The sequence below is a fragment of the Podarcis pityusensis genome (genome assembly GCF_964106645.2).
Source record: "Podarcis pityusensis genome assembly, chromosome: 8".
Taxonomy (NCBI): Eukaryota; Metazoa; Chordata; class Lepidosauria; order Squamata; family Lacertidae; genus Podarcis; species Podarcis pityusensis.
In genome coordinates this window covers 17,112,356-17,137,604 of record NC_138033.1, presented here as the reverse complement: position 1 = coordinate 17,137,604, position 25,249 = coordinate 17,112,356, and the positions used below count along the sequence as shown (strand labels likewise).

General features: G+C 47.3%; 2 protein-coding genes and 1 long non-coding RNA gene across 5 annotated transcripts in view; 2 read left to right on the top strand and 1 right to left on the bottom strand.

Annotated features, from left to right (window-relative positions):
• LOC308484587 overlaps nt 1–25,249 on the top strand; it is a 241,250-nt gene that overhangs the window by 54,287 nt on the left and 161,714 nt on the right. The window lies entirely within an intron of this gene.
• Nucleotides 10,043–16,913, bottom strand: FAM187B (family with sequence similarity 187 member B). Its single transcript, XM_081018441.1, has 2 exons — nt 16,034–16,913; nt 10,043–10,461 (listed from the first exon to the last, which is right to left on the bottom strand). Exons 1-2 carry the CDS (start codon nt 16,870–16,872, stop codon nt 10,122–10,124), a joined length of 1,179 nt encoding a protein of 392 aa, XP_080874567.1. The 5' UTR covers nt 16,873–16,913; the 3' UTR covers nt 10,043–10,121.
• LSR (lipolysis stimulated lipoprotein receptor) overlaps nt 22,722–25,249 on the top strand; it is a 29,868-nt gene continuing 27,340 nt past the window's right edge. The window contains exon 1 of one of the 3 annotated variants that reach the window (XM_081018898.1): nt 22,722–23,364. In XM_081018898.1, coding sequence (XP_080875024.1) covers nt 23,304–23,364 — 61 coding nt within the window. In that variant the 5' untranslated portion in view covers nt 22,722–23,303. The remainder of the gene's footprint in view (nt 23,365–25,249) is intronic. The other 2 variants (XM_081018896.1, XM_081018897.1) reach the window with 2 other exon arrangements.

Here is a 25,249-nt window from a genome sequence, read left to right as displayed (position 1 = left end):
GCACCGAATGGACGGAGCAATGTGCAAGACATCTTCCCATTTTAATTTTTTTAAAAAGAAATATTCTTTTGCTTACTGGGTATATCCAAGCATGTAAACAGGCACATGCCCATTTGCATCCTGAGCCTCTGCCTAGCTATGACCCTGATGACCCTGACCATTAGGTTCAGTCGTGACCGACTCTGGGGTTGCGGCGCTCATCTCGCTTCATTGGCCGAGGGAGCCAGTGTACAGCCTCCAGGTCATGTGGCCAACATGACTAAGCCGCTTCTGGCGAACCAGAGCAGCACACGGAAACGCTGTTTACCTTCCCGCCAGAGCAGTCCCTATTTATCTACTTGCACTTTGACGTGCTTTCAAACTGCTAGGTTGGCAGGAGCAGGGACCGAGGAACAGGAGCTCACCCCGTCGCAGGGATTCGAACCGCCGACCTTCTGATCGGCAAGTCCTAGGCTCTGTGGTTTAACCCACAGCGCCACCCGCGTCCCTAGTGGGTTATTAATAATCATATTAGGACAATTTTAGGACAATAATAATCATATTAGGACAATAACATTACGTATACAGTGGTAACTCGGTTTAAGAACAGTCCGGTTTAAGAACGATTCAGTTTACAAATTCCGCAAAACCGGAAGTAGTGTCCCGGTTTGAGAACTTTACCTTGGTCTAAGAACGGAATCCGAACAGTGGAAGGGCACAGTGCCACTCGCGTCCCATGCCCCTGATACCATGGATAAAAATCAAAATATAGCAGCCAACGGAGTGATGGACAGCAGAGCTCTGGCTTGAATGTGGGAAATCTGGACTCAGATATCCATTTGAGGTCCGTTTTAGAAGACATGTCTCCATGTTAAACCCATGCCGGGGTCTGGATAACATAAATGCTTGTGTGGGGGCCAGTCATACAGGCTGAACTAACAAAACCAGCACAATTTCCTGGCAGGGTTTCGGTTCTGCAGGTCCAGCTCAAGGTTTCGATCCTCCTGTCCCATTTGAGGTGTCATTTAGCTGCATATGGAGGCATTTCCACAGGACACTTTCTATGGTGGAGATGCAGGACCTGCTGCCCTCCAGATATTTTTGGACATCCCAACTCTCATCAGCTCCAGGTAGCATGGTCCAAGCGGTAGGTCGGTGGTAGAGCATTGGCTTTGATTGATTTGATTGTTTGATTATGTTTCTGCGTTGCTTTTCATGCACATAAATTGCAAAGCGGCTTACGAACAGTAAACAACAACAGCATAATAGAACTTCACATATACAACATAAATTGTAACAATTCCTCAATAAAACAATTATACAGTAAATCTTCAGTAAAACAATTGCAGTCTATAAAGCACTATTAACAAAACGACGGGGGGAAATAAGCTAAACAGCACCATTACGACAAAAGTCATATACAGGATTCATGATCCATAAAACAATATTAACAACACTAACAGAATAGCAGCAAAAAAACCCAAAAACTTAGCACGATGGAATTCGTGCACACACTCTCCCGATGAATGCAGAAGGGTCTCAGGTCTTGGACTGGCAACCCCTGCCAGAAACCTTTGAAAGCTGCTGCCCTGACAAAACTGCAGCACCCTGTGAAGAGGGTTTGGTTGTTAAACCAATCCCTCCACATGAGGAACTCTGAAAACTGTAGCCCTGAAATGGCTGCAGAGCAAAACAGAGCTACGTAAAAATTGTATGCCCCTAATTTATTTATGCATATGTAAATTTGGAACGGATTTCTGCAATTTACACAGAAAGACTTCTCACCATAGTGGGGGAAGGGGGCCTACTGTGCTGTGTCTGGGCAGCTTGAAGGCTTTCAGGGAAGTTTTTAATGTTGGATGTTTTACAGTCATACCTCGGGTTACAGCTGCTTCAGGTTGCGTTTTTTCGGGTTATGCACCCGCCGAAACCTGGAAGTACCGGAATGGGTTACTTCCGGGTTTCGGTGGTCACGCATGCGCAGAAGCATTTAAATTGCGCTTTGCACATGTGCAGAAGTGCCAAATCACAACCTGCGCGTGCACAGACGCGCCGCTGCGGGTTGCGAACGTGCAACCCGCATGGATCACATTCGCAACCCGAACATCCACTGTATTGTTTTTAATATTCTGTTGGAAGCCGCCTAGAGACCTCACCTGGAGTACTGTGTCCAGTTCTGGGCACCACAGTTCAAGAAGGACATTGACAAACTGGAACGTGTCCAGAGGAGGGCAACCAAAATGGTCAAAGGCCTGGAAACGATGCCTTATGAGGAACGGCTAAGTGAGCTGGGCATGTTTAGCCTGGAGAAGAGGAGGTTAAGGGGTGATATGATAGCCATGTTCAAATATATAAAAGGATGTCACATAGAGGAGGGGGAAAGGTTGTTTTCTGCTGCTCCAGAGAAGCGGACACGGAGCAATGGATCCAAACTACAAGAAAGAAGATTCCACCTAAACATTAGGAAGAACTTCCTGACAGTAAGAGCTGTTTGACAGTGGAATTTGCTGCCAAGGAGTGTGGTGGAGTCTCCTTCTTTGGAGGTCTTTAAGCAGAGGCTTGACAACCATATGTCAGGAGTGCTCTGATGGTGTTTCCTGCTTGGCAGGGGGTTGGACTCGATGGCCCTTGTGGTCTCTTCCAACTCTATGATTCTATGATTCTATGATTCTAGAGTGGCTGGGGAGGCCCAGCCAAATGGGTGGGGTATAAGTAATAATAATAATAATAATAATAATAATGTTTTTGATCATTAAACCAGACTTGGACTAGACAGAGGACTGTCCTCTTATAAACTAGGACACACCTGGCCATTGCTACTGAACGGGATGGGGAGTAGAATAGTCCTGAACAGAACCCCAAACTGTATTAGGGAAAGGGGAGATTCCTGCATTGCAAGGGGTTGGGCTAGATGGCCCTCGGGTTCCCTTCCAACTCTGCAATTCCACGATTCCACCCAGCGCATTCTTTGAACCGACATTTTTCTAATCTTCCTGCGCTCCCTTTTCATAAGGCTGAACTCAGCTGCCGAACAGGCACTTGGGAAATGTAGTCCGCTCGATCCATGGTCAGCCTGACGAGCAAATGAGAGGGAGAGAGAACTTCAACTCCCGTTAGGCAATTCCCCATGACGCATCCACCCCTTGGCCATTCTGATTGGGGAAAAAATGTGAAGAAACCCCTCCCTTCGCCTTGTCAGTCTTTGGATCCCGCTCATTGGACGAGAGGCTTGTATGTGGACAATGTATAGCAAATCGGCGGGATCCAATGGGAGAAAGGGAGGTGGGAGGGGAGTTGCCCAAGTTGCTGCTTAGTAATGTGTCCCCCCCCCCCCGAATCTTAGAATTGTAGAGGAGGAAGGGGACCTTAGGGTTATCTAGTCCAACTCCCTGCAATGCAGGAATCTCAACTAGATCATGCACGACAGATTGCCAACCAACCTCTGTATCCCCCAGGAGGGCATTATTCATTTAGTCCATTTATATGCCACCTTTTTCTTACAAAGGGATGCAGGTGGTGCTGTGGGTTAAACCGCAGAGCCTAGGACTTGCCGATCAGAAGGTTGGCGGTTCGAATCCCCCTGACGGGGTGTGCTCCCATTGCTCGGTCCCTGCTCCTGCCAACCTAGCAGTTTGAAAGCACATCAAAGTGCAAGCAGATAAATAGGTACCGCTCCAGCGGGAAGGTAAACGGCGTTTCCGTGCGCTTCTCTGGTTCGCCAGAAGCAGCTTAGTCATGCTGGCCACATGACCCGGAAGCTGTATGCCGGCTCCCTCGGCCAATAAAGCGAGATGAGCGCTGCAACCCCAGAGTTGGCCACGACTGGACCTATTAGTCAGGGGTCCCTTTACCTTTACCTTTCTTACAAGGAGCTCCAGGAGGCGTGCATGGTTCTCTTCCTCCCCATTTCATCCTCACAATAACCCTGTGAGGTAGGCTTGGGCTAAGAGATTATGACTGGCCCAAGTTCACCCAGTCAGCTACATGGCGAGCTGGGGATTCGAACCCTGGTCTCCCAGGTCCTAGGCCGGCACTCTAACCATTAACAGCACTTCACTGGCATTACTTGAGTTGGTTTCAAACAACCAATACAATGTACTTGGTCTATCTAAAAAGTAATGGAACCAAGCAAGTTCAGCATCAGAACTTGCATCAGTATGAATATAATGGAAGAAAAAAGAAGGGGGGGGGGACTACAAGTGGTGTTGGACAGAGTGGGAAAAAACATGTGGCCCACCAGGTGTTATTGAACTACTGTACAAAACGGAAGCTAATTTGAGGGATAGTGCCTCAAACAGCATTATGCCTCAAGAAACTGCAGGATTGGTAGCAAACGTGTGCGCAGCTTCGGAAACTAGCAATGGAAGCAATAACAACTTTCCCCCCCCCCCCCAGCTCTTTTGTGTCTGTATTTCCACTTTTTGAAATACGGCAACCATAGAATAATAGGAATTCTCAGTACCACTAGAAGAAGGTCCTCTGCCAGGGAGCACAGAGGCCAGGCAGGAGTGCAACAAATGCCCCATGGTGCCTGTCCAGTCAACTTGCCCCTCCTTTTTTTTATGTTTTGAGTTGTTTGGGTTTGAGGTTTGGTGGGCTTTTTGGTTGGGTGGTCTGCATTTTTTTTTGTCTGTGTTCTTTTTTATGTGTGCGTAGATGTTCTGCCTTGAGTGTTTTTTGGGAGGATTCTGAGCATTGCCAGTTTTTCTTCTGTGAAATGGTTATTCTGTGGTGCGCCAAACACAACTCCTTAGATTTCTAGACGTGTCCCCAGGCTCCGAAATGTTGGGGACACCTTGGTTGGACTCAGTTCTGGACTACAAGGACTGGGGAGGCCTGGGTTCAAATCCCTAAACTGCCACCAAGCTCACTGGGTGACCTCAGACCAGTCACTCCCTCTCTCTGTGCCTAACCTTCTTCACAGGGTTGTGATGAGTATAATATGGGGGAGATCAAAGTATGCTGCCTCAAGGTCCTTGAAGGAAAGGTGGCATTAAAATATATATAATAATAAATACACACACTAGTTAAGCTGTGTGCACCCCATATAGGTGCGTGTTATAGAGCGAAAAATACGGTAATTAAAACATTTTTAAAGCACATGTCTTCCCCCAAAGAAACCTGGGAACTGAAGCCCTTTGAGGGGATAAACTACAGTTCCCAGGATTCTTTGGGGGGGGGGGAAGACATGTGCTTTAAATGGATGGTGCGAACACCACCTAAGTCTGGATGTAGTCATTCGCCCCAGAGACAATTCCACAGGATTGTATCGAACTAAGTTCTACTCAGATGTAGAACCATTGGAAGTGGTGGACATAAACTACTCATGTGCATTAAGCTCAATGGGTCTGCTGTGAGTAGCATTGGATACCACCCAGAGATGGAAAGAAGATAAAGTCCTTACCAGAGAAGAATGGCAGATCAAGTTGATGGATTATGCCAAAATGGCTAAAATGACTGGAAGAATCAGAAATCAGGAAGATCAAATTTTTAATAAGGAATGGGGGAAATTTATAACTTATCTTAAACACCATTGTAAACAGTTAAAACCATTACAGTGGTACCTCGGGTTACATATGCTTCGGGTTACATACGCTTCAGGTTACAGACTCCGCTAACCCAGAAATATTACCTCGGGTTAAGAACTTTGCTTCAGGATGAGAACAGAAATCGTGCAGAAGCACGGTGACAGCAGGAGGCCCCATTAGCTAAAGTGGTGCTTCAGGTTAAGAACAGTTTCAGGTTAAGAACGGACCTCCGGAACGAATTAAGTACTTAACCCGAGGTACCACTGTAGTAGGTTCGGAGTATCACTTGTAGTTTAATGGCGAATTTTGGATACAATGGAGAGATAAAAAATATGGATTATTATAAAAGATGCAGGAGGAAATGATTATCAATAGGACCCATAAAGGGGAGGAGGGGAGTCCAAGAGATTTCTTGGAATCTTGTTTTTATGTTGTATGTTGAACATGTGACTGTAAAGTTTTAATCTGAAAAACCAAATAAATAATTTTAAAAAAATAATAAAATTGGATACCACCATAGCAAATATATCTATTTCAAGGCCTCGTGCCGGATGTCTCAACTCACCCGCTGCCTGTTAGCAAAGAGAAATATTAAAAACGAAACAGACACCTGAGGGATGTGCCTGGTTTCTCTCCCAGGAGCCAAAGGCTAGGAGTTCTGTGCCCTGGGCAGTGGGAAGATGGAAGTGCCCTTCTTTGCTGTCCCTGGCACAGGGCAAGAGAGGGCTGTGTCAGTCACCCACCGTGCCATCCCGAGAGCTGGAGACAAAGGCCGTGGTTGTGAGCAGGCATGAGTCAAGCAACGGCTACCGTGCGCACCAGGGTGATTCATTGCGAAGACAAAGGCTGCAGGGACTGTTTGCCCTGGCTACTAAGTCATAGCAGTTGGCAGCAGAGAATTGACCTATTGTCTCCAAGAGAAGAGCGTGGATGTTTTCTGCGCGCTGGAGGGGCCTGATAGTTTAATTGACCCCAAAGGCATTCTGGTTTGAACCAGCTGCCTGGATCGCTCCTGCGTCCACCCCCTGCCACATTATTTGTAAATAAGCACAGACATATAGCGGGGAGCTGGGGAACCTGTGGCCCTCCAGGTGTTGTTGGACTACAACTCCCATCAGCCTTGGCCATAATGGGAGTCTTGAGTCTACAGCTCCCAAGATGTGTTGGGGGCAGCTGTGTGCTTTCAATTTATGGTACAAATCTGACCTAGTTCTTATTGTCCATGAATCTCCATTCACCCTGCCTTGTTGGCTGCTTGGAAACGTGTTAGTTTTCCTGATGGCTAGTTAATTCTGTGTTTCCCGTGTGGTGTAGTGGTTAAGAGCAGTGGACTCGTAATCTGGTGAACCAGGTTCGCTTCCCTGCTCCTCCACATGCAGCTGCTGGGTGACCTTGAGCTAGTCACACTTCTTTGAAGTCTCTCAGCCCCACTCACCTCACAGAGTATTTGTTGTGGGGGAGGAAGGGAAAGGAAAATGTTAGCCGCTTTGAGACTCCCTAGGGTAGTGATCAAGTGGGATATCAAATCCAGACTCTTCTTCTTCTTTCCGTTTTCTTTTGAAATGCAGTCTCCCATTTTTTTCCTCTCTCTCTGCTTCGTTCTTAAATTGATGTGCTTAACTGGAACTCTGGAGGTGAAAAATGCCACCCCACAGACTGTGTTGGGCACACATTGGCTGCTGCCAGTCAGAGTAAATGGTAGAAGGCTGTAAATGGTACCAGGCTAGATGGACAAATAGTCTAACATGATATAAGGCAGCCTCCAATGAACTGAATCTGGTCACCCTAGTTCTGCCCCTTAACCTGAAAGCAGGGATGGAAGGAGCTATCAGTTTCAGTTCTCTCTTTCCCCCCATCTTGAGTTAAAATTCTCCACATTTTGCAGCAATTTTTTAAAAAACCCTCATGAAAATTCTTTAGCATTTTTAAATTTTTTTGCAAATTTCTCCTAACAAAGCACATTTTGCATGCAGTTTTGACTGGTGTGCACTTTTTTTGCAAGCAATTTCCCTAACATGCCTTTTAAAATACTATTTTCGCTTAAATGTTTGTTCTTCTGTACACATCTTATGTAATTCACTTAATGTGTGCATTTCTTTGTAAACATCCTTTGGTTGGGAGAACTGCATTGCACGATTTGGGTCAGTGCAGACTTCAAAGGATGGCTGTGACTCATTGTTTTGCAGCGTGTGGATTTTATAGATCTGCCTTGAAACGTGAACTGAATTAAATTCATGCTCTCTTCCCCCGCCCCTCAATCTCTACCTGGAAGTGCAGCCAGTTAAAAGGGGGATGGGAAAGCCGGTCGCACTTGTGGAAGACCTTGTGCTGTGTTCAGCCAGTGCAGCTGATTAGCTGGATCTATTGTCATCATGAGTCCCTTGGAGATGTCATGGACAGAATGGTCCAATCCTGGGGAAGAATGGGAGGAGCTTGGGGAGTTGATGCCTGACCACCCTGGGGAGGGTCCCAGAGGGTTGCTGGGAGAGGGAGTGTTGGTTGCCACTGAACTCACTGGGTGATTGTACCTGCACCTGCACCCCAATCAAAATCTGTGGATGAGTGCCTTATACCACAGTGCCCTCTTGTGTTGTGTTGGTGTGCTAACGTGAACATGAAGCTCCTCATCACAGCCTCCATTGTGGACCAAACTACTTATTCCATCAGTGGGGGGACCTGTGGCTCTCCACATCTTGTGGGACTCCAACTCCCCTCAGTTCCAGCCAGCAGGGACAATGAGAGCTGAGGTCCAACATAATCTTGAAGGCCACAGATTCCCACGTTAATCACACTGCTACGAAACATGCTTAAAATCTCCTATTTCGAAAGGAAAGCAGCCTGATCCTGATTCTTCTGGAATCTGCCCTGGGGCTATTTGCCCTTAAAGATCATTATAAGTGGTAAATAGCGTCTTTGGGGAATAGTAACAGTGGGTAAGCAGGAAAGTGGTGCAGGGCCTTGATCTGGAACGTGAATCCTGTGCGGTTTCTTTTCTTTCAAAATTGGCAGTGTTAAGCGCACCTTTTTTAAAAGGTGATTAATGCAATGTGTGGTTTGGCTCACATACTTGATACAGCACAGCTTCTCCTGGTACCAGAGGAGTAGCGGTCCTTGGCCATGGGTGATCAAGGACCTGTTACTATTTCTGCAGCAAGGCCCCTGCCTCCAGCATCCTAGACCAGGCATAGGCAAACTCGGCCCTCCAGATGTTTTGGGACTACAGTTCCCATCATCCCTGACCACCGGTCCTGTTAGCTAGGGATGATGGGAGTTGTAGTCTCAAAACATCTGGAGGGCCGAGCTTGCCTATGTCTGTCCTAGACCCTCCCAGTCAACATGACAAGGGAACCCTTGGGCAACTTAGAGAACTCTTCTGGCCCTCTGCTCTGATTGGAGACAATCAGTGTGAAAGGACATGAGTCAGCCGCTGAAGATTGGCTCCTAGGGTCACTCAGGAGAAGGTGTACGGGAAGTACACGGAAGAGGAGTTCTGTGTGCTCCAAAGCTAAGCATTTAGGGACACTGAAAACACAAGGTGCTTCAAAAGAAGGATGTGCAAGTTCTGTTACGTGCCTTGGAAAACACAGCTCCGAAAGACGATACTGGAGCTTTCCAAACCATTTGCCCATGTATGTGCACAGAAAATAGCTGATCTCGCTGAAAGACAACAGATGGCGATCTGCATAGATTGTTGCAATGCATCTCTGATAATTATTATCATTGCATAATCTTAAGAAGGTTGTATAATCTTAGAAGAGGTGTGTGCCTCTTAGAAGAGGTGTGTGCTGAATTTGCAACTGCAATCCTGCCTGGGACGAAGGTGGCGCTGTGGGTTAAACCACAGAGCCTAGGACTTGCCGATCAGAAGGTCGGTGGTTCGAATCCCCATGATGGCGTGAGCGCCCATTGCTCGGTCCCTGCTCCTGCCAACCTTGCAGTTCGAAAGCAAGTAGATAAAAGAGCAAGTAGATAAATAGGTACCGCTCCGGTGGGAAGGTAAACGGCGTTTCCATGCGCTGCTCTGGTTCGCCACAAGCGGCTTAGTCATGCTGGCCACATGACCCGGAAGCTGTACACTAGCTCCCTCGGCCAATAAAGCAAGATGAACGCCGCAACCCCAGAGTTGGTCACGACTGGACCTAATGGTCAGGGGTCCCTTTACCTTTACTGTCCCAGCTCCTGCCAACCTAGCAGTTCGAAAGCATGTCAGTGCAAGTAGATAAATAGGTACCGCTGCGGTGGGAAGGTAAACAGCCTTTCCGTGTGCTCTGGTTTCCGTCACGGTGTTCCGTTACACCAGAAGCGGTTTAGTCATGCTGGCTACATGACCCGGAAAGCTGTCTTTTGAGAAACACTGGCTCCCTCGGCCAATAAAGCGAGATGAGCGCCGCAGCCCCATAGTTGCCTTTGACTGGACTTAACTGTCCAGGGGTCCTTTACCTTTTTTACTGTATAGCATCACTCCAACCAACACAGATTTCAAGCCCTCCCCTCCCTACACACAGCTCCAGGGCTCAAGACTGACTCCGAACGTATTGCTAGTCAATATTTTTTATTAGTCAGCAGTCCATGCCCTGCTTTTCTGGGATGTCCAAGAGGTTGTCTGCATCCCAGTTAGACCATGGTGGTTCCGGGTTTCCTGCGGCAGGACTGGATGATGCTGAGGAACATCAGGAAAACAAGGAACATGGAGAGCCCAACAATCAGCGCCTCGATGATGGAGTAGGTGTGGCCATGCTCCCCAGAGACTGGCACGACTCCAGAAGAGGCGACGATGAACTTGCCCACCAGGTGCCCGTTGACATAACACTGGTAATAAGCCCCATGCGATTCGTTCTGGAAGGAGAGACGCAGGATCCCGCCGCCAGTGGCCTTGTCCAGGCTCTGGGAGCTATTCTTCTGGAGAAGTTCAAGGCGGGTCAGCATGGTGGGGCCCGCTTGCCAGTACACAGGACTGAAGAAAAGAAGGGGGGGGGGAGAACATTTTGCAGACAGAAATGCAGGCTGTTGCTTTGCAGTTAGCATCCTAGCCAATTAACTACAGGTGCCTGAGGTGATTAATTCATTGCCTTAGTCAAGGATGCTTTTTTTAAAAAGTAGGCTGTATTGAACTAAATTACAGCTCTCATTCATGATATACATATACAGTGGTATCTCAGGTTACAGACGCTTCAGGTTACAGACTCCGCTAACCCAGAAATAGTACCTCGAGTTAAGAACTTTGCTTCAGGATGAGAACAGAAATCGCGCAGTGGCGGCACGGTGGCAGGCCCCATTTGTTAAAGTGGTACCTCAGGTTAAGAACAGTTTCAGGTTAAGAACGGACCTCCAGGACAAATTAAGTTCTTAACCCAAGGTACCACTGTAAAGCACTCTTCTAACACTTTAACAGTCATGGCAATAAAGGATCCTGGGAACTAAGGGTGTTGGGCATTTCTGAGAGGGAATTTCCTAACAACGTTCAACAGCTTTAACAAACTACTGTTCCCAGAGTTCTTCCCAGAGGGAAGCCATGGGCTTTAAAGTGGTAAAATAGTGCTTTTAAATAAATTGGTGAACCTCCTTTGGTCATCTCCTTTATTTTCAGTGGGTCTACCCTGAGTAGGACCAACATTAAATACAATCCAGTAATTCCAAGCATAACTTACTTTGTTTCTAACAGGGATAGAGAAACTTCACTCCCTGCCCCCCAACACAACATGGCCCCAAACTGGGAAACTCTATTTGAGGTCTGCACTCCTGTGTGAGATCGTAAATCCGGAAAAAGTACTTTGGAGGGCAAAGTGCCCCAAAACACATGTTCTGGGGCACCATGTGAGATCACAGACCCCCCCAAAAAAAGGCTGGGGGGGCAAGGTCTTGGCCCAAAATCGCATGAGAGCACGACACCCAACATGGCCATCATACACTTCCAGGAAAAAACTAGCATCTGCAGAAGTGTGTATACACACGAAAGCTCATACCTAGAAAGCTTAGTTGGTCTTTAAGGTGCTACTGGAATTATTTAAAAAAAACTTTTTTTGAAAGATTCTTTTAAAGACTGTCTTAAGACAAAAAGACTTGATTCTCTTAAGGGAGTTCTTTTTGGATCATATATATAATATCTTTCATCTTGTTATTTATTATGACTACAACAGACCAACATGGCTACCTACCTGAATCAGGAAAAAACAAGGTGTTTGGTTTTTCCGGGGCAGTTGACACAGGTATGAACCTTTGGCCTTCCAGATTTTGTGGCTTATAATTCCCCGCCCCCATGCTCGCTAGGGTTGATGGGACCTGGAGTCCCCAGCTCTACCTTACAGATAATATTAAGAAAAACCACACAGACTATATTCTACCCAAATGCTCAGCACGAATCGAGACAGCTGCTGCCTCCCAAGTTTCTGGTCTTGTGGAAAGGCACAGAAATGATTGGCAGACAAAAGTAGCAGCAACATTTTGGACTCAGCTATACAGCTGCAAATATAATGTTTTAAGTCCATTCCAAGTGCATCATACAAATGTGACACTAGATGGTGATGGTGGGCTAATGGCAAATTCAATATATATTTTAACACTTTTTTTAAAGCATTTTCACAGCGTTTTTTAATATATGTCTAGATTCAGCCCTTGTTTCATTGTCTTGCTTTGCATTGGCTGACAGGTCGTCTACTTACTTATAATTATTACAAATGTCTATACTGCCTGTCATAACGAATGCCAAAGCAGTATGCAGCATAATATCACAAAATGCAATAACATGCAAATCAGAATAAGTTAATTCAGATTATCTATACAGTAGTTATGTGGTTGGGCTGCATTTCAGGGAATGCCTGAATAAACAAAACAAGAAGTTTAAGCAAGTGCTGGAAACTTTGTACTTTTGACACATGACCTTTTGTTCTAGAAGCAATGGAGACTTGCTAAATTGTCCACATGCTATCTAAATAAACTGCACTTTTTATTTTTTGCCCCTGAAAAGCACTTCTTGAGAAACTGGTTTCATTCATCAAATAGACGCTCGTTGCAGACTGATTCTGCGTTGCCTCAGTGTGTGTCTGTTTGAAAACAGGTAAACACAAATGTGCTTGTGTGTGTATCCATCGCACCTGTCAAATAACACTGTGGGTGGATACATATGCAAAGACTTCAACCACCACTTCCTTCTTCCTTCACCTGGGAGAACGTGCAGGTAGGAAAAGGTGTGGATTAGCTCATCAAGGAGAGCCCATCACGTAACCACATTCCCTATTGCATACAACAGGAGCTAAAATCTATCTAGATCAAAAGCATCATCTTCTTGAGGATGAGCACATACAATTTCAGGTTGAGAAAAGACGTTGTGCTACCAATGTCCTACACAACAAGAATGGCAGGGCAGGACCGGCTTTTTTCAAATATTTGTCAGGATGCAATATAAACAGCAGTCAGATCGTTATCAGGGCCAGATCCAGAGATCATTGAATTCCCATCCTGCCAGACCATAGCAGACTGTTGTTAAACTTTCGCTTTAGCCTCGTCTCAAATGTCTTTATTCCTACATAACTTCTTGCTTTTCCTGTGAACTGTTTCCTACTTCACTAAAGAGTAGGATTCAGTTTGCTGCTACTGATACTTTTCTAGTCCCCTCACAACCCCCAGCTACTAATCGGCATTTTGGCCTGGCATCCGGAGGTGAAAGTCGAGTCACCTGTCAATCATTAACTGGCTTTTTTCTTTTATTTGAGAGAGAGAACATACACAGGCAAAACTTAAGTGCTATGAGAACACTTATATGGGACAGCCTCTCCCCTTCATTCACACAGACATTTCCTCGTGCTGAAGATTGTGGTGGGTGAGCAGCTAATGGCTAGGATGGTGAAAGAATTGGAACAAACCATATATGGCTGCATACAAACCATGCATACCTTCTTCCAAAGAATCCTGGGAACGGTAGTTTGTTATGGAAGCCGGGAATTGTAGCTGTGTCAAGGATAAACTACAGTTCCCAGGATTCTTTGGGCAGAAACAACGTGCTTTAAATGTACAACGTGTGTGCAGCCGACTTTAATTCTATGCAGACTTACTTGGGGCGGAAAGCTGTGTACACACTCACAGCAGAGTCTGTAGAGCATGAGACTCCTAATCTCAGGGTTGGGGGTTTGAGCCCCACGTTGGGCAAAAGATTCCTGCATTGCAGGGGGCTGGGCAAAATGAGCCTCATGGCCCCTTCCAACTCTATGATTTACTCTGCACCCAGCGTGCTCCCACTGCTTGCTGGGGGAGCACTGTGCACATAATCTTGGCCACAATCCATATTTCCTCTGTAGTTTTTTTATGAAAGGTTGCATTTTGATTTGCCCCTCAAACCAGTTTTGATCTGGATTGGGAAACATGTACCTAGCCGCGTAATGTTTACACAGCCTGCATGGGATCTAATTCAGATGAACTTACTTCTGAGTAAACACATGTGGGCCTGTGCTACATTTGACTATTTTATTGGGGTGAAAAGGGGGCAGATTAAAAAATCAAAGGTTCCTCTGTGCCCTCCTGGCTAGCGTGTAGGATGGGTTGCTGGAAGAAGTGGATAGCGAAGCCTTGCATAGATGGTGTCTTAGGTTCATGGCGTGGACAAGAAAGAGGTCAAGTGGAATGCTAAAATAGTCTGATAAATCAAATCTTTCAGCCAGGAAAAAAGGAGGGTGGATTTCCCCTTTCCCATCTAAGGAAGGTGCAATCTGGGTCTCTCTCTCTCTCTCTCTCTCTCCCTCCCTCCCTCCCTCTCTCTCTCTCTCTGTGTATGTGTAAAAGAGAGGGGGGAGGGGGAGAGAGAGAGATCAGCTGTAAGCTCTGGAGACATTTTGGGATGTGTTATGTACTGAGTTGAATAGGATCCAAAATGCAGAAGTCTGATTGGTCCTAGAACAATAGGATTCAGAATGCAGCAGTCTGACTGGTCCTAGAACAATGCAGCAGTATGATTGGTCCGCAGGAGCCACTCAATCCAGCTCCAGATGGAAGTGAATCCACAACCTGATTGGCCTACAGGAGAATCCCGGAATTAGCCAATCACGTGCAGCCCATTGTGTAAGTAATGTATATAAAGCAGATACCCGGTACTTTGGGGGAACATTCATTCCTCCTCACCACTATGAGCTGAATAAAGAGCATGAAATCCACTCTCGACTCCGAGTATATTTCAGGATGCTGGCTGCTTTTCTAGAGATCTGGCATGGGGCACATTACCTGCATTGCTGGAAGAGGAATGCTTCTGAATAGCCATTGATGGCAACAACACCAAGGCAACAATAAGATGCTTTCAGTTCCTTGCAGTCAGCAGCCACCCGCCCGTGTGACAAACTGAAACCACCACCTCAGGCGGTGGAATCTGGGGGGGGGGGGGGGAACGTGCTCCCATTGATGCCCTTCCCCAACAGAGAAGTGAGAAGTGGCTGCGGCTTCTGACGAGCTGTCTCAGGGCTTTCACTGGGTCTAGCCAAAAGCTACTTCTGCTTCTCCTCGCTTCTCCGCAGCCATCACGGGAACTCCACCCACTGTCACAAGAGAAGTGGCTTCAGTGGCAGCTTCTAGGGTTCCAACCGCTGGCGAGATTTCGCAGCAAGTGCGGCTGCAGCAGCGGCACCTTCCTGTTTTGCCTCAGGCGGCCAAATGGGATGTGCTGCGCCAGAAGGCAGTTGTTTCATGGAGCACTGAGCTCCACCTGTTCGCTACACTTCCATCCCACCCACCCTTTGAAGAGCTCGTGGTGGGATGCCAAGGGCTTTCCCCAATTTTATCGTCACAATAATCCTGCAAGGCAAGTGTGTGGCTAGAGACACGACGTATCAAGGAGACACAGCATATTGAGCTGCCTTACAGACCATCGGTCCATTTGCATTTGGTATAGTCTTAGTGCAGGGGTCAGCAAACTTTTTCAGGAGAGGGCCGGTCCACTGTCCATCAGACCTTGGGGGGGGCCGGACCCACCCTCTCCCAAAAGCACCCCCCCAAAGGACCCCCATCCCAAAAAGACCCCCCCACCGCTGGCACTCATGCCGCAGCCACCGCCTCGTCTTCGACAGCGTCGTCATTGTCCTCTGCCTTGGCTCTGTGCCCCGCAGACCCCATGCCGCTGGCCTGGGTGGCAGAGACAGCCTCCCCACTGCCGCCGCTTCCTCTTGGCCATATGCGACCATCTCGGCGGGAAGGAAGGGGCATCGCCCAGAGGCGCCCACGGCTTCGGATCGGCTGCAGGAGCTTCTTGCATCCAATCCGAAGCCATGCCAGTGTTGCGGAAGTCAGACCCCGCATGGCGCGGCCTCCACGCCACACTGGTTCAGCGTGGGGACTGACCGAGTGGGCGGCATGAGCCCGGTGGGCCACATCCGGCCCCCGGGCCTTAGTTTGCCGACCCCTGTCTTAGTGTCTGCCTGGCAGTGGCTCTCTCTCCAAGGTCTTAAAGAGAGAAATATGCTGCTGCCTTCTGCCTGCTCCTTTTAACTGGGGTTGCCAGAGATTGAGCCAGGGCCCGTGGCTCTACCACGGAGCGAGCTTGAGGTCCGTACCTGTAGATGGAAGAGGTTGGGCAGCGCAGGTGGGCGACAGTCTTGAGCTGGGGGTGGTAGGTGGTGAAGACGAGGAGCGGAACGGCGCTGGCCTGATCCTGGGACAGCAGGTAAGACGCATCGCAGGGCACCTGGCAGCTTTCCACTCGCAGCTCCGGGCCCCTTTGCGGCAACGCCGGGTGCTTCCTCCTGACCATCCCACAGGGCAGCGGCTCTTCTTCGTGCCGGTCCTCCTGGGTCACCTGGGCATAACAGAAACCCACTCGCTTCCTTTCTCCGGGGTTGCCGCAGCGGTCGCAAGACTGCCAAGGGCTCCAGGAGGTGAACAGCTTGGCCCGCGCTCCGTCTTCTAGCTCGGCGGTGGAATTGCCCAGGGTCGTCTCCCCGAGGCCCGCGTGCGAGACGTGGATGCTCCCGGCATCCTGGAAATCCACGTCGTAGTAGGCGATCGTGGCATCGCCTGCCCGGCAGGTGTACAAGCCAGAGTCCTCCACGCTGGGGTTTGGGATATACAGGTTGCCAGCGACTAGCTGGGATTTGAAGCGCAACCTCCTCAACTTGGCATGGCTGAGCAAGGGCCAGATGGGGCCCCCTGAGCGCAGGAAGGTGACGGGCTGCTCCTTTGCCCAGGCTGGGTCCAGGTATTGCCAACTGACGAAAATCTTGAAGTAGACATGGGGGCAGCGCAGGATCACTGGGTTGTCAGAGATGAAGGCTACTGTGCAAGGCTGGCCTGGGACACATGGCGGCCCCAGGGAGTGGCCCTCGTACAGGCTACCATCAGTGAAGGCCAAGGCCAAACCCAGGAACAGAGCCACAGTAGATGCCCAAGAGGACATGACCAGCTGGGCACTGTCGCACTAAGGGCAACAGGAAAGGAACGTTCTAGCTGACCTCACTGTGACATCATAACTGAGGTGGGCAAGAGGATGATGTCATAATGGAGTGTGGGGCTTAGCCAGAGTAATTCTAATTGCTGATGTTCAGCATGACTTTGGTTGTCTGGAGACCCAGACATGCCTCTCTCCACAACTGCTGCCAGGGGGTGGCGAGTCATTACTCATTCTTATTTTTGTTTTATTCCTGATCTGATCTTGCTCAGCTGAAATGCTGGGCAATATTATTTTTTACACGAATAAAATTATTAGATGTTTCTTTCTCCAAGGAGTTTAGTGTAACACACATGGTTCATCCCTTCCCACGGCCCATTTTATTTATTGTTAAAGATAATAAACATTCTTAACAGCAACCTACTAAAAGGAGGGAAAGATGCAGCCATTGCCTTTACAAATGTATGTAACAACAGAAAATGGTAATGAGGGCAGTACAGATAAGTGAAGAATTATGGTTTATGAAGGTGCTAAAACTTCTTTCCCTTACTGTATATATATATTTTTTTTAAAAATATTTTTCATCTTATTTTACAAATGTTTTAACGAAAAGACAAAATTTTTACATAATCTTTCCTGTACTGTAAATGCACTTGTTAGACCTAAAATAAAAATAGAAACAAAAAAGGGGAAAGAACATTAGAAAAGAGACAATATTGTTATGCACCACCTCAATCTTTGAATGCTGAGAGATTCTGGGAGTTCCCATGCTTACTAGGTTTGGTTAAGAATTGATGCTTTTGAATTATGGTGCTGGAGGAGACTCTTGAGAGTCCCATGGACTGCAAGAAGATCAAACCTCTCCATTCTGAAGGAAATCAGCCCTGAGTGCTCACTGGAAGGACAGATCCTGAAGCTGAGACTCCGATACTTTGACCACCTCATGAGAAGAGAAGACTCCCTGGAAAAGACCCTGATGTTGGGAAAAATGGAGGGCACAAGGAAAAGGGGACAACAGAGGACGAGATGGTTGGATAGTGTTCTCGAAGCTACCAGCATGAGTTTGACTAAACTGCGGGAGGCAGTGGAAGACAGAAGTGCCTGGTGTGCTCTGGTCCATGGGGTCATGAAGAGTCGGACACAACTAAATGACTAAACAACAACAACAGGTTTGGTTTCCTTGGAATGAAGGTCAGAGGAGACTGTGGTGTCTTTGGGATATATTTACACTTACCGACACATATGAGCATAGGATGGAGGGGCTCACAGCACTAACACCCCAAAAGGACTTGCTTCCCTTTTAAATTTTGAGGGGAGCCCCCAAGTTCAGCTCAGAGCAACACAGTGAGCAAGCGATGTCTCTCTGTCTCCAGCTTCCAGCTCCTTCACAATCCAACTGCGGCTATTGTTCTCCTACATACCAGTCAGGTGAAGGGGGTGAGGGGAAAGGCCCACCCTGGTGTTTTAAGAGCAACCTCTTTGGATATGCTAAATTGTGGTACTTAACTAGCCACTCAAACAAAGGAACTGGTTTGGCAAGCCCTCTTTTATACGGTCTGCTCTCAGAGACACAGGATCAAAAGTTTGGAAGGGTTTTCATCCAAACTGAACCGCCCCCCCCCCCAAACTCATAACAATATAAAAGGAAAGAATACAGAAGAGGGAGAGAAGCAAGAAGGGACATTACCAACAATCTGCTATGAGATTTTGATTCCATTTAAGGGAGTTGGGCCTTAGTGGAGGGGCCAATGTGTTTGCCACTTAAATTGGGGAAGGAGGGGGAAGAAATGTCAAGGGAAGAGAGGCTGCAGACAAAGGGTCAGGAAAAAAGTGGGGCTTAAAACTGCGGGATCTACATGCACACCATAAAATGGTAGAGAACTTCCTTATAACAGGATTTTGCATTTGTTTACACTAGCCTTCACCAGCATGGTGCTCTCTCTCACTCGCATTGTTCAGGACTACAACTCCCATCAGCTGGCTGGGGCTGATGGGAGTTGTAGTCCTGAACATGAGGGCAGGGCTCAGGTTGGTGGCTGGCCTGCACTCTGACTGGCAGCAGCTCTCAGGGTGTTAGGCAGGGGCTCTACGTACCCTGATCCTCCTAAGTACGGCCTCATATTTCCATTCACCAGTATTTTTTAAACACACACACACACAAATAAAAGACCGGTTACACGAAAGATCTCTCTAACCATAAAAGGTCTCTCTTGCGAACAGAAAACATACACCGCTCATTCAGCAAACAGTGATGAAAAAGAAAATAAATAATGACTAATTCTTCTTTTTACTAAGGGAAACAAAGAGTGTTTTAAACAAAGTATGATGTGGTACAACAGGAATGCAACTGTAAGTTCAAAGTCTTTTTTTTTTTAACTCTTATTAATCTTCTGGAATAATAATCAAATTGAGGTTTCCGACCCAGGGATGGGCTGCCTGTGTTGGGGTTGGCTCATCTGTGATAATGGGAGCTGGAGCTGAACAACAGGTTCCCCATTCTGGCTATGTATATTTATTCAGACATAAGTAGCATTGAATTCAGTTGGGTTTGCACCCAGAGTTCCCTGTGAAGAGGGACTGATGGTTAAACCACTCTGCTTATAGCAGTTTCCCAAACTGTAGATCAGTGCCAGCATGAAACTCTGCAATCATAAGATTGTAGGAATGACCCCTGTGCCATTTGCTATATGTACAGGAAAACATCTGCCTCTGACTTTTATCTTTCGGCTTATGTTTTCCTTCCTTTCCCTTTCTCCTTTTATCCCAAGTGGCAGAATTTTAAAACAACAAGAACAGAAGTTATTTCTGGCAAGTAGCAAGCAAAGCCTTTCTTCATCTTTGCTTGCTTATGTTGGAAAGGGCCACATATATTGATGGTGCTGTAAAAAAAATAAATCAAAATACTCCTTTTGTTTATTCGCTTTTAGCATTTCTCCCCCACCTTTCAGACAACTTATTTATCACAAGTTGCACCGGCTAGTTCCTGAAGGGGAAACAATTCAGTATATAGGAAGACTGTGATTGAAAGATTGTGCCACCATACAACAGCAGAAGGGAAAAGATACGTAGGTCTCCTGCCCAAAATAATTTGCAATCAAAACTTCAACAGAATCAGAGAAGGGACCACAATGTTCATCTAGGAAAACCCTCTGCAATGCAGGAATCTCAGCTAACACACACCTGACAGATGGTCATCCAGCCTCTGTTTAAATACCTCCAGGGGAGTCCACAACCTCCCAAGGGAGTCTGTTCCACTGTTGAATAGCTCTTACTGTCAGAAAATCATTCCTGATGTTTAGTCAGAACCACCTTTCTTGTAATTTGAATCTGTAGGTTTGGGTGCTAGCCTTCAGAGCCGGAGAAAACAAACTTGCTCCATCTTCCGTGTGACAGCCCCAGAGATATTTGAAGATGGCTATCATATCTCCTCTCAGTCTCCTCTTTTCCAGGCTAAACATACCCATCTCCTTCAAGCACTCTTCATAAGGCTTGCTTTCCAGACCCCTGGTCATCTTGGTTGCCTTCCTCTGCACATGTTCCAGCTTGTCAATATCTTTCTTAAATTGTGGCACCCAGAGGGAGGATTCTGAACATTTTTTCACCTTTGCAAAAGCAAAACACCCCCCCCCCCATTTTTATCCTTCCCTTTCTCCAAGAGCCTCATACATGACTCTTCCCTTACACATTGTAACTTCACAAAAACCCTGCAAGGTATGCCAGGCTGAGAGATGGCAATTTACCAAAGTAAACTTCATGGATGAGTGGGGATTTAAACCCTAGTCTTCCTTGCCCTTGTCTGATACTCTAACCACTTTCCCATGCTGCCACACATTAACATACACTAGTCCTATTTTCTAAACAGCTCAAAACTGGGAATGTTGGAAAGAAAAGGGTGTTGACAGTAAGATGCCAAACCACTAATGTTTTAAAAATTCACTGGGGGTTTAAAACACCCAATCCAGCTCTGGAGGGCTTGCCTCATAGCCCTAGCCCTAGCCCTAGACCACACGCCAGTGTGGTGTAGTGGTTAAGAGCGGTAGTCTCGTAATCTGGGGAACCGGGTTCGCGTCTCCGCTCCTCCACATGCAGCTGCTGGGTGACCTTGGGCCAGTCACACTTCTCTGAAGTCTCTCAGCCCCACTCACCTCACAGAGTGTTTGTTGTGGGGGAGGAAGGGAAAGGAGAATGTTAGCCGCTTTGAGACTCCTTTGGGTAGTGATAAAGTGGGCTATCAAATTCAAACTCTTCTTCTTCTTCTTCTAGCATAGTTCCTGAACTCAGGACCAGCTTAAGGTTTCATGGAGACCTGAATATGGTAGCCACTGTAATTGACTGCACAAATCTAACAAATCACATTTGCTGTTCTAACCACTTCTTACAACTGGGCCCACCCACTGCTAGCAAGTTCCTTCCAGAAGGTAGTCTACTCTTGCCTTAAAAGCAAGATAGGCTGAGAGATAATGAATTGCTGAAAGGCACCTAGTGGGCTTTGTGCCTAACTGGGCATTTTTATTTATTTATCTACATATTTACAGCCCAAACGTAAATAAAAATACATCAAGGTGGCATACAGCACATAAGAATAAAATCATCAAAAGGCATCCATAAAAATATCGTTGAATACTTGTTATGTCGTGGGTGGACATAGCAGACGACACAGTGATTTCTCCAAAGCAGCTCTTTATTTGTAAGCTGGAACAGAACTGAACAGCAAACAGCTCAGCCGGCCTGCTTTTATAGGCAGCTGGCTGTCAACACTGTAGCAACAACAACCCAGGGTTTCCCACCTAAAGTAACTGACGTGGACCTGAGTGAAAACTATATACACGATACTCCTGGTGGCCAGGGTGAGAACTTCAATACATAACAATACTGACTTGAACTCTGTTCTCCCAGGTCCTGGTCCAGCAATTTAACCACTAGGTAAAAGGTACAAAAGGTAAAGGACCCCTGGACAGTTAAGTCCAGTCAAAGGCGACTATGGGGTTGCGGTGCTCATCTTGCTTTCAGGCTGAAGGAGCCGGAGTTTGTCCACAGACAGCTTTCTGGGTCATGTGGCCAGCATAATTAAACCACTTCTGGCACAACAGGACACCGTCACAGAAACCACTATACCACACTCGCAGGAAAAGGAAATTATCTCTCAATTTAATTCACAGGGTTATTTATTATGAGGATAAAATGGTATGAGAGGAGAAGCACATAGACTGCCTTGAGTTCTCCTTGGAGAGGAGGTGGGATAAAAATATTTAAAAATGGCAATAATAGTAGGCGTAACAGGCTGGTGAAATATCTCTCACAAACCTAGTGCGCAGAGATCATATCAAGCAATCCTTAAGCTCTTGCTCAGCAAAAGGCACTCACAACTTATGCACATTTAACTTGTGTGCATTCAGCTGAGCTTCAGATGCTTGACCAAAAATTAAGTAATTAATTAATAAAAGAGGGTGGAAATCTAGGGGGGCGGGATTATTTGGCCATTGCACCCTATATCTTTTGACTATACTGTACACAATTTTGGCTTTCTGCACTTATCCCTGCGATATAAGCCTGTGTAAGTTGAGTCTCAGCTGTACCTGTAAAGCACGTTCTTTCCCTCAAAGAACTCTGGACACCGTAGTTTGTTAAGGGTTGCTGGAAACTGTACTTCTGCGATGGGGGAACTACAGCGCCCAGGACTCTTTGAGGGAATAACGCGCTTCGAATGCGCTTTACAGGTACAATAAAGTGGCTGAAACCCGCTCCCTACCCTCTTGGACCAACCCGTCCTCCACCAATCACGTTCCTTGCGCTTTTTAAAATCTGCCCTCTGTATCCCTCCGCCGGCCAAGGCAGCACCTGGGCAAGTTCACTTCCATATAAGGGGGGGGGGAAGGTGGATGCAGCAAAGTTTAATAGCTGGACCCATCCTCCCCCACCCTTTTAAGTTGGCCGGCTCGTCCTCAATACGGCCTCGGGGGGGCTGAACCACCTACATAAAAGGGATGGGGGGGTCGTGAAGGTACAGGTGAGCTTTACTTTTTGCCTTGCAGTAAAAGAGACTCCCAAAGGCGGCAAACGGACAGGCTTCCACACCACACCGAAAGCCTTTCCGTGGCCGGAAAGCGCCTCAGCAGGTTCGCGTCTCTCCTCCACGCCACCCCTCTTTCTCCTCCTTTATGGGAGTTGGTAGTTTCCGTCGTTTGGGCGAGGCACCCACAGCGAGCGCTGCACCTGAGGCGCGCGGAGAGAGCGAGAGCCCAGAGAGGGGCTCGGCAGTCGGACGTAACTCGGGGAGCTTTCCGCGGGACGCGGCTGTTCCTGAAGGATTCGGCTGAAGTGTCCGCGGAGGGAAGAAGGGGCCGAAGCAGTGAAGGATCCGACGGAGTTCTCGCTTCCCCCTCCTTTGCCTGCGGACCACCCCTCCCCTCCCCGCGTCTCTCAAGCCAGCGGGGTGGGAAATGGAGACTCGGCCGGCCATGCTGCCCTTGCTGTGGCTCTTGGGGAGCGCCTGGATCTTAGGTAAAAAGAACTTTTTAAAGTTTTTTGTTTGTTTGTTTTATAGCGCGAGCGGCGGGACCCCCTTCTACCTTGCCCCTCCACCCTCCTCTGGAGGAAACTGGTCCGGGGTCTTCTGTTTTTTTGGCGGGGGGGGGGAGACAACTCGAGAGCTGATTGGGCGAAGGGCTCGCGCTCCTTTCTCCTTCGCGCTGACCTTTTGTTTTGTTTTGTTTGGAGAGCTCAAAGGGGGTTTCTGTCTTCCAAAGGTTATGGGGATATTTCTCAACTCGGGAAACCCACCTGTTCCAAGGTGTGGGCTTCCTGGTGAGGAAAGGGTATATGACTGCTATTTTCTCTGCGCCCACCCCCCTTTCACAAAAAAGAAAATAGGGTTTCCGACAGGCAGAAATTAACAGAGTGAAGCCTTTTTCTTATTATGGAAGTGATGAGGGAAATCGGCACCTGTTAGGTTTCTAGCTGTTTCGTAGTTGTCGAAAGATAAGGAAGTTGGCAACTGAGATGATTTATCTACTGTATTTGGCTCCCATCTTTTTCTCCAAAGGGTTGCAGGTGGTGTACAGAGTTTTCTCTCTTTCTCTCCCTTCCCCACATTTAATTGCCACAACAGCCCTGTGCGGTACGTTAGGCTTAGGGGCGGTGACCAGCCCAGGGTCTCCCAGTGATTTGAAATTTGGTCCTGTAGGGAGGCCAAGCAGCTTCAGTTTTCCCTAATCTGCTTCCTGTACCTCTGGGATGTAAAATACATGCCTTTTCTCTTCAGTTCCTGGGCCAACCTTCTTGGATTGAAAAACAAAGTTGTCTTGTTGGTTCTCTTCCCGCAAGACAACAACCTTTCTCAACTTGAGGGATTGTCTGTGTCTTTCTTTGCATATAGGTTTGTCTGGTTACAGCCCAATGATCTGCCTTGTTGACTTTGACTCCCTCAGTTTGTTGGGAGAGGAGGCTCATTGGGAGATTTAAAGGAACAGGGGCCAAAATAGGACCTAGTAACCCCATCTACGTGTTGTAGAAAATGCCTGTGTTTTCAAGGACAGAAGGAAAGGTAATAATGTCCAGCATCAGGGAATCTTATGAAAGCCTCATTGGAATTTCAACAGTGTTTAATAGTTGGTGGAATATAAGAAATCCTTGCTGAGAAAAGTACCTTAACAAGTTTCCAGCCCCATGGGAGATAAAAACATTTGCTCCAGGGGAAAAGACTGGGATCAACCCCTTGGTGGCTTAAATTTAGGCATGCTTTTATACCCCTTCCCCCACTGTTGGCTGGGATTAGGTCTACCACATGGCAGGGTGTGTGCTTTGCATTTAATGGCCTTCCTCCAAAGTAAACACCCAGGAAGGGACTGATAATTGTTTTTGCTCAAACCTTAACCCTTTTCTGTAATCCTGGTTTCATGACCTAGAGAGAGGGATGGTTCTTCTGCTGCAGGTGATGTCACTTTTGTGGTGGGTGTCTTGCTTAGAAGCCTGGACTCTACTCAGACCCAGCTTGTGGGAAATGTGGTCATCTCCGTTCCTCTCTTTTTCTCGGGTGATGTCTCATCTTGGCTGCTGTGGCAGCCATGACACGCCTGCCGAAACTGATCTCTGTACCAACCCACCCCCCTTCAGGCGAAACCACAGGAGCAAATAAAAGGAAGAAAGTTGATGCAAGCAGTGGACAGGGGTTTGCTTTTTTCGGTGAAAAGGAAATTTGGATTGAAAATACTAGTGCAGTGGACAATGTAAATATCCTTCAGGCACCTAATAAAAACAACCTTGATCTGTCAGGGGTTTTTTGTGTGGTTATTGCTGGTTTGCGGGAACGCTTTGCTTTTCTAGACTGTTTGCTACCTGAGAAGCTAAACGGAAAGCAAATGACTGAGAGGATAGGAGTGAAAGGGGA

Coding starts and splice junctions, on each gene's coding strand:
- FAM187B (XM_081018441.1), bottom strand. CDS start 16,872: ATGTCCTCTTGGGCATCTACTGTGGCTCTGTTCCTGGGTTTGGCCTTG. Junction 10,462..16,033: donor CCAACCTCTTCCATCTACAG/GTACGGACCTCA, acceptor TCTTTTCTTCAG/TCCTGTGTACTGGCAAGCGG.